Below are 9,505 nucleotides of genomic sequence, written 5' to 3' on the forward strand. Positions count from 1 at the left end.
CACACTGGGCTGGGTGAGTGCCACACTGGGCTGGCTGAGTGCCACACTGGGCTGGGTGAGTGCCACACTGGAGTGGGTGAGTGCCACACTGGGCAGGGTGAGTGCCACCCTGGAGTGGGTGAGTGCCACACTGGGCTGGGTGAGTGCCACACTGGGTTGGGTGAGCGCCACTGGGCTGGGTGAGTGCCACACTGGAGTGGGTGAGTGCCGCATGGGCTGGGTGAGTGCCACACTGGAGTGGGTGAGTGCCACACTGGGCTGGGTGAGTGCCGCACTGGGCTGGGTGAGTGCCACACTGGAGTGGGTGAGTGCCACACAGGGCTGGGTGAGTGCCACACTGGAGTGGGTGAGTGCTACACGGCTGAGTGAGCGCCACACTGGAGTGGGTGAGTGCCACACTGGTCTGGGTGAGTGCCACACTGGGCTGGGTGAGTGCCACACTGGGCTGGGTGAGTGCCGCACTGGGCTGGGTGAGTGCCACACTGGGCTGGGTGAGTGCTGCACTGCGCAGGGTGAGTGCCACACTGGGCTGGGTGAGTGCCACACTGGGCAGGGTGAGTGCCACACTGGGCAGGGTGAGTGCCACACTGGGCAGGGTGAGTGCTACACTGGAGTCGGTGAGTGCAACACTGGAGTGGGTGAGTGCCACACTGGGCTGGGTGAGTGCCACACTGGAGTGGGTGAGTGCCACCCTGGAGTGGGTGAGTGCCACACGGCTGTGTGAGTGCCACACTGGAGTATGTGAATGCCACACTGGAGTGGGTGAGTGCCACACTCGCTGGGTGAGTGCCACAGTGGAGTGGGTGAGTGCCACCCTGAAGTGGGTGAGTGCCACATTGGGCTGGGTGAGCAGTACTGGGCTGGGTGAGTGCCACACTGGGCTGGGTGAGTGCCACACTGGTCTGGGTGAGTGCCGCACTGCTGGGTGAGTGCCACACTGGGCTGGGTGAGTGCCACACTGGGCTGGGTGAGTGCCACCCTGCTCTGGGTGAGTGCCACACTGGGCTGGGTGAGTGCCACACTGGAGTGGGTGATTGCCACACGGCTGGGTGAGCGCCACACTGGAGTGCGTGAGTGCCACACTGGGCTGGGTGAGTGCCACACTGCGCTGGCTGAGTGCCACACTGGGCTGGGTGAGTGCCACACTGGAGTGGGTGAGTGCCACACTGGGCAGGGAGAGTGCCGCACTGGACTGGGTGAGTGCCACACTGGGCTGGGTGAGTGCCACACTGGGCTGGGTGAGTGCCACACTGGAGTGGGTGAGTGCCGCACTGGGCAGGGTGAGTGCCGCACTGGGCTGGGTGAGTGCCACACTGGGATGGGTGAGTGCCACACTGGGCTGGGTGAGTGCCGCACTGGGCTGGGTGAGTGCCACACTGGCTGGGTGAGTGCCACTCTGGAGTGGGTGAGTGCCACACTGGAGTGGGTGAGTGCCGCACTGGGCTGGGTGAGTGCCGCACTGGGCTGGGTGAGTGCCACACTGGCTGGGTGAGTGCCACACTGGGCTGGGTGAGTGCCACACTGGGCTGGGTGAGTGCCGCACTGGGCTGGGTGAGTGCCACACTGGGCTGGGTGAGTGCCGCACTGCGCAGGGTGAGTGCCACACTGGGCTGGGTGAGTGGCACACTGGGCAGTGTGAGTGCCACATTGGGCACGGTGAGTGCCACACTGGAGTGGGTGAGTGCCACACTGGAGTGGGTGAGTGCCACACTGGTCAGGGTGAGTACCACACTGGGCTGGGTGAGCGCCACTGGGCTGGGTGAGTGCCACACTGGGCTGGGTGAGTGCCACACTGGGCTGGGTGAATGCCACACTGGAGTGGGTGAGTGCCACACTGGGCTGGGTGAGCGCCACACTGAGCAGGGTGAGTGCCACACTGGGCTGGGTGAGTGCCGCACTGGGCAGGGTGAGTGCCACACTGGGCTGGGTGAGTGGCACACTGGGCAGGGTGAGTGCCACACTGGAGTGGGTGAGTGCCACACTGGAGTGGGTGAGTGGCACACTGGGCAGGGTGAGTGCCACACTGGGCAGGGTGTGTGCCACACTGGGCAGGGTGAGTGCCACACTGGGCAGGATGAGTGCCACACTGGAGTGGGTGAGTGCCACACTGGGCATGGTGAGTGCCACACTGGAGTGGGTGAGTGCCACACTGGGCAGGGTGAGTGCCACACTGGAGTGGGTGAGTGCCACACTGGGCTGGGTGAGTGCCACACTGGGCAGGGTGAGTGCCACACTGGGCTGGGTGAGTGCCACACTGGGCAGGGTGAGTGCCACACTTGGTTGGGTGAGTGCCACCCTGGTCTGGGTGAGTGCCACACTGGAGTGGGTGAGTGCCACACTGGACTGGGTGAGTGCCACACTGGAGTGGGTGAGTGCCACATGGCTGGGTGAGCGCCACACTGGAGTGGGTGAGTGCCACACTGGGCTGGGTGAGTGCCACACTGGGCTGGGTGAGTGGCACACTGGGCTGGGTGAGTGCCACACTGGGCTGGGTGAGTGCCGCACTCGGCTGGGTGAGTGCCACACTGGAGTGGGTGAGTGCCACACTGGGCTGGGTGAGTGCCACACTGGAGTGGGCGAGTGCCACACTGGGCAGGGTGAGTGCCACACTGGGCAGGGTGAGTGCCACACTGGGCTGGGTGAGTGCCACACTGGGCTGAGTGAGTGGCACACTGGGCAGGGTGAGTGGCACACTGGGCAGGGTGAGTGCCACACTGGGCAGGGTGAGTGCCACTCTGAGCAGGGTGAGTGACACACTGGGCAGGGTGAGTGCCACACTGGGCAGGGTGAGTGCCACTCTGAGCAGGGTGAGTGACACACTGGGCAGGGTGTGTGCCGCACTGGGCAGGGTGAGTGCCACACTGGGCTGGGTGAGTGCCACACTGAGCAGGGTGAGTGACACACTGGGCAGGGTGAGTGCCACACTGGGCAGGGTGAGTGCCACTCTGAGCAGGGTGAGTGACACACTGGGCAGGGTGTGTGCCGCACTGGGCAGGGTGAGTGCCACACTGGGCTGGGTGAGTGCCACACTGAGCTGGGTGAGTGCCACACTGGGCTGGGTGAGTGCTACACTGGGCAGGGTGAGTGCCACATGGCTGTGTGAGTGCCACACTGGGCAGGGTATGTGCTGCACTGGGCAGGGTGAGTGCCACACTGGGCTGGGTGAGTGCCACACTGGGCTGGGTGAGTGCCACACTGGGCAGGCTGAGTGCCACATGGCTGTGTGAGTGCCACACTGGAGTGGGTGAATGCCACACTGGGCTGGGTGAGGGCAAATGGGCTGGGTGAGCGCCAGACTGAGCAGGGTGGGTACAACTATGGGCTAGTCGAGAACGACACTAGGTGTGTGACACTGGACTTGGCAAATGTGACACTGGGTTGAATGAATGAGGTACTAGGGAAGTGTGATACTCTGAGTGTGACACTAGCCTGGATGAGTGTGATACAGGACAGTGGTCAGTCTTTGTTACCCATTCCTAGTTGCCCTTGAGACGGTGGTGCTGAGCTGCCTTCTTGAACCGCTGCAGTCCATGTGGTATGGGTTCACCCGCAGTGCTGTTAGGTAAGGCGTTCCAGGATTCTGGCCCAGTGCCAGTGAAGGAACGCCGATATATTTCCAAGTCAGGATGGTGAATGACTTGGAGGCGAATTTGCAGGCGGTGATGTTCCCAGGTATCTGCTCCCGTTGTCCTTCTGGATGGTAGAAGTTGTGGGGCTGGAAGGGGATGTCAAAGAAATCTTTCTTGAGTTGCTGCTGTGCATCTTGTCGATGATACATACAGCTGCCCATCTGCGGCGTCGGCGGTGGAGGGAGTGAATGTTTGTGGATGGGGTGCCAATCAAGCCGGCTGCTTTGTCCTGGATGGTGGCGAGCTTCTTCAGTGTTGTTGGAGCTGCGCTCATCCAGGCAAGTGGAGAGTATTCCATCACACTCCTGACTTGTGTCTTGTAGATGGTGGGCAGGCTTTTGGGGGGGTCAGGAGATGAGTTACTCACATAAGGATTCCTAGCCTTTGATCTGTTCTTGTAACCACAGTATTTATCTGGCTGGTCCAGTTCATTTTCTGGTCAATGGGAGCCCACAGGATATTTGTGGGGGGAATTTCAGCGATAGTAATTCCATTGAATGCCATGTCAAGATAATTGTATTCTCTCTAGTTGGAGATGGTGTGGCACGAACGTTATTTGGCACTTGTCAGCCCAAGCCTGAATTGGCTGAGGGTGAATGAGGACAGATGCTTACGTGAATGATGTGTGCTGTTTGGGCCAAGGTAAGGAATTGCAGATTGTGGCTGCTCTTCTCTGACCTCAGCCTGTTCCGCCTTTTCCAGGTTTCCATGGTGATCTGCACCGCGTTCATTATCGCCTGGTCACCATATGCAGTGATCTCCATGTGGTCAGCGAGTGGTCACCACGTCCCGAAGCTGACCAGCATATTCGCCAGCCTCTTCGCTAAGTCCGCCAGCTTCTATAACCCTGCCATCTACTTCGGAATGAATTCCAAGTTCCGCCGGGATGTCACTATGCTCCTGTTCTGTGCCAGTGATAAGGATGGTGTGAAACTCAAACGGATCAAGCGCCGCCCAGAGAGGGACCTGGAGTGGGAGGCGGGTGTACTGAGGGACAGCTCCAGCTCAGGGCAGGAGCACCCCAATAATGGTGACCAGGAATCATCGTACTTTCCCAACAGTGCGAATTCCGGCTATGAATGTGACAGGCTGTAGGGGTTTGCCAGCAGGACGTGCCACAGTGCGCTGTAAGAATCAAAGTACACTCTTGATAGGATCAACATACTGGGAGGCACAGATTTGTGGCCATCTCATATAATCGGCCCTGTAATGAGTTCCTTATTTATTAATTAAAAAAACATATTTATTCATAAAAGATTTTCATTATATCAAAGTAGCAATGAAATAGCAAACCCCAGTGCAAACAAACACCTCTCCGAACCCCAGTCCACTTCCCCTTCAACCGTCAATAAAGAAAGCAAAACCTTAACAAAAATGCACCTAACAGCTGACCGTAATCAGTTCCCTGAAAAAGGAGATAAAAGGCTGCCACCTCTGTAGTGATCTCTACGTGTGCATGTACACAAGGGGTTAATGTGTAATCAGTAGCACCACATGATCACTAGAGGGCCGGACCAACAGGGTATAAAAGGCAACTACATTGGGTCTCTGGGTGTCTTGGGGGTGCACTGTGACCAGAGCAATAGCAGAGTAGTTCAGATGGCTAGTGGAGTTACGGATAGTTACTGTAGTTAGATCTTGTTAACCTTATCACTCGTATCAAAGTTAAAGTAAAGAACTCATGCAATTATTGTTATAGTTACTCCATAAATCTTTTGTTACTACTGGATGAGTTCGAGTCTTCTTCATCGAGATTCAGAAGACCTCTTCATTAGCCAAGGATTGAGTATCACATGTTACCTACCACACAGGTAGCAAAACAACTTCGAGTAGAACCCTTTCACCGACCCCCCCCCATGAAATAGTTGATCTCCTCAAGATGCAAAAATTCCATCAGATACTCCAGCTAGGCCGAAGCCTAGACGGCACCGGGGACTTCCACCCAAGCCGAACCCGCCTCCGAGCTATTAACGAGCTGGAGGCTAGGACATCTGCCTTCATCCTCCTCTGCAGCACCAGCAAGTCCGATACTCCAAAGATGGCCACCAACGCACGGCTCCATCTGAGTACTCCAAATCTCCGACATAGTGTCGGAAAAGGAGACCCAGAAGCTTACAAGACCAAAAACATGTGCGTATGATTCACCGGTAACCTAGAGCACCGCTCACACCTATCCTCCACCCCGAGAAGCCCTGGTCAGGTGCGCCCTATGCATCACCTTGAACTGGACCAAGCTAAACCTCACACATGAGGAAGTGAAGCTGACCCTGTGACGAGCCTCACTCCACACCCACAACCTCAAAAACCAAACCTAGTTCACCCTCCCATTTCCCCTTTACTTCGTCTGACGAAGCCCGCTCCTTCAATAACATCTGCCTATAAATATCCAAAATCTTACCCTCCCCTAACTCGGCGAAGGACAGGACCCTATCCAGAGTGAGGGCAACTGTGCCAGGGCAAATGAAGGAAGCTCCTTGTGTAGAAAGCCACGAACCTGCAAGGACCTGGATGTGTTCACTCTCGGGACCTGGAACTTCTCTATAAGCTCATCCAAGCAGGCAAACCTACCTTCCAAAAACATGTCCCTAAACCTAGCCAACCCTCCCCTCCCCCATGGCCTAGTGATGAATCCAAGCCAGATAGCACTACCTATTGTTCCTGCAAATCGGAGCCTACTGTGACAATGGAGCCCAATTTAAAATGCTGCTTAAAGTGATTCCAAATCCTCCACGTGGCTATCACCACCGGAACCGAAGTGAATCTTGCAGTGGAAAACGGGAGTGGGACAGTAACCAGGGCTCTTAGACTCGACCCTTTGCACGAACCCTCCTCCATCCACCATCTCCATTCGTCCCCATATAGAATCCGGTTCCCTGAGCAACATTTACCGCCCAATGGTAACGTAACAGATTAGGTAGTTGTTATAACCCGCACGAGACCTGCGGGGTTGGAGCTATCAGTCCTCCCTGAGTCGCGCTGAATACGAGCTCCCCCACCTAAGGGAACAAGGAGCCCCAAATCATCCATGGTTAAGTTCTGTATAAAGTCGACCAGGTATGGATCGACAGAGCAGATCCTGCTGATGCATATTGTAATTACTAGTGTGTTATAATAAACCAAGTTTTCTTTAACCTTCTGAGCTCTGACTCATTTGTAGTCTACAAAAGTAGTGCCAACTCCCTTTGCAGAAATGTCCTACAAACCCGAAGGGTCTTACCAGCCCAAATAAAAATAGATATCAATTTATTGACCCGACAAAAGACAGAATTGGGAAGAAACACTGGAGATGGCACTGGAACAAAAACAAAAATCTCGGGAGAATATTCATCTTCTCTGTCTGTATCCTTCCCGCAAAGGCCAGAGGGAGGGCATACCACCTTCAACTCAGCCTTCACCCCAACCAGCAGGCTAGCAAAGTTAATTTTATGGAGCTAGGCCCAATCATGGGTCACTCAGATTCCCAGATAATGGAAGCTAGTCCTGGCCGGACAGTACGGCAACCTCCCCAGATCAGCCCCCCCCACCCCCCAGGTCAGCTTCCCCCCCCCCCTCCCTCCCCCCCCCCCCCCCCAGATCAGCTCCCCTCCCCCATGTTTTGTTATGCTCTTGACGTAGCATAAGCTGCTTCCTTGTTGTACACTCTGACAAAGGAAGATTCAGACTTGGAGATAGCTTTAACACATTTATTACTGTTAACAATTCTCCTACTTGGATTTGACTCTACTGTTAATCCTGCTATAGCTACTCAGACTGACTAGCCAGTCTGCTACAATCCACGTGGTGGGTGTGATGTGTTTCAATCGACCCTGTCTGTACTCACTAAGTGTCTCGACTGGAAAGAGAGAGATCATGTGTGCTGTGTCCTTTTATATGGGTTGGTGTAATGCCCCCCTGTGGTAGTGTCACCTCTGGGTGTGTCTTGACTGCCCATTGGTCATGTCCTATCTTACTGGCCTATTGGTTGAATGTCTGTGTGTCATGATGTCTCTGGTGCTCCCTCTAGTGTTTATCTAGTCTACGTGTATTTACATTAACCCCTTGTGTATTTACAATGATGCATATCACCACACTCCAGATCAGCTCCCCCCCACCCCCCAGATCTGCACCCCCACCCCCCCCAGATCTGCACCCCGCCGGATCAACTTCCCATCCTGGCGGTTCACCGGAAAATATTCACTTTTGTCCAGATTTACCCCAAGAATGTGCCCAAACCCCTGAGCAGCTTCACATTGGAGCTACATAGTTACAAAACATTTGCATTTCAGGACACTCTATGCTCCCTATCCCCTCAATGCAATGGCCAGCGGCTTGAATGCTAAAGCAAACAAAAGGGGATAATCGACACCCCTGCCTTGTATCCCTATTTTGTTGAAAATAACCCGAGCTCAAGGCATTAGCACGCACACTCGTGGTAGGGGGCCTGTACAAAAGCCTAATCCATGATATAAATTTTGGCCCAAAGCCAAACCTTCCAAGGATTTCAACGAGGTGTCCCCACTCAACCCTATCACACGCTTTCCCAGCGACCATCAAAATAATCACCTCTGGCTCGACCCCAAGGAGGGCAACACCACAACGTTTAACAACCTCCTAATGTTGGCCGACAACTGCCGGCCCTTAACAAACCCAGTCTGCACCTCTGAAATTACCCCAGGAAACCTCCTCTACGCCGCTCATGTCCCTGAGCTGCACTATCGCCTGGGAGGCAGCCTTCTGTTTCAGCTGGTGCTCTAACAGAGGGCTAACCTTCTCCCCATACTCCTAAAAGGTCCCACTTAAGCATCACTGCTGGCTCACTGCCTTGCCCATTGACAACAACTCCTATTCCATCTGTAATTTCTTTCTACTAGCGAGTAACTCCGGTGTTGTGGCAATTCCTCATTCACCTGAGGAAGGAGCAGCGCTCCGAAAGCTAGTGTTTGAAACAAACCTGTTGGACTTTAACCTGGTATTGTAAGACTTCGTACTGTGCTCACCCCAGTCCAACGCCGGCATCGCCACATCATGGCCACCAAAAAGAAGTCAATGCGGGAGTAGACCTGCTGGATGTGGAAAATTCCTTATGCCTCAGATACATAAACCTCCACGGGTTTGCCTCCTTCCCCCCCTGCTTCATGAAAAGCAATAACACCTTTGCTTCCCCCCTCCCCCCCCCCATTATTAGCTGATGTGAATCCAGATGTGGGATAGACGCCAGTACCACATTAGTGAATGCCGTGCCATCCCAGTTCGGTGCACACACATTGACCAGCACTACAATCTTTAACATTACGCCGCAAATCCCGTCCAAAACCTCTCAACCTCGGACACGGCCAAAACATACGCACATGGTTTTCCGGCCCGTCCACACACCACCCACACCTATCTACCACCCCCAAAAAGTACCGACTCATCCTGGACACCATCATGTGGGCCCTGAGCGCCACTTTCAACTGGATGAGGCTTCGTCTTGCACATGACAAGGACGCATTCACCCTCCGCAAAGTCTCACTCCATTCTCCAGCTCCAGCGCCCCCTCCAGTTCCTCCTCCCACTTTCTCCTAATCTCCTCCATCAGGTCACTCTCTCTCTTCAACAGTTCCCCAAATATATCTGCAACCTACCCCCACCCCCTCCCAATTTCCTCCTCGGACAGGAGCTTATCCTGCAGCACCGGGGTGGAAGCATCGGAAACGAAGACACCTCCTTCCTCATCATGTCCCTAACCTGCAGATACCTGAACCCATTCTCCTTCGGCAACTGGTATGCACCCTCCAGCTCCTCCACATCTACAAACTTCCCTCCAACAAACAATCCCTAAAATATTTCATCCCCACCTACCACCACCCCCGGAATCTCGCATCCAACCCCACCGGGACATCCTATGATTGTCGCAA

The 9,505-nt window shown here is 55.0% G+C and overlaps 1 protein-coding gene across 1 annotated transcript in view; it reads left to right on the forward strand.

Moving 5' to 3' along the window:
- The window catches only part of LOC140411623 (opsin-5-like), a 66,114-nt gene extending 59,235 nt beyond the window's left edge, over positions 1–6,879 (forward strand). Inside the window, exon 6 of the mRNA XM_072500679.1 lies at positions 4,332–6,879. Coding sequence (XP_072356780.1) covers positions 4,332–4,724 — 393 coding nt within the window. The 3' untranslated portion in view covers positions 4,725–6,879. The remainder of the gene's footprint in view (positions 1–4,331) is intronic.
- Positions 6,880–9,505: the final 2,626 nt, after the last annotated feature.

The sequence above is a fragment of the Scyliorhinus torazame genome, chromosome 4 (genome assembly GCF_047496885.1).
Source record: "Scyliorhinus torazame isolate Kashiwa2021f chromosome 4, sScyTor2.1, whole genome shotgun sequence".
Lineage (NCBI taxonomy): Eukaryota > Metazoa > Chordata > Chondrichthyes > Carcharhiniformes > Scyliorhinidae > Scyliorhinus > Scyliorhinus torazame.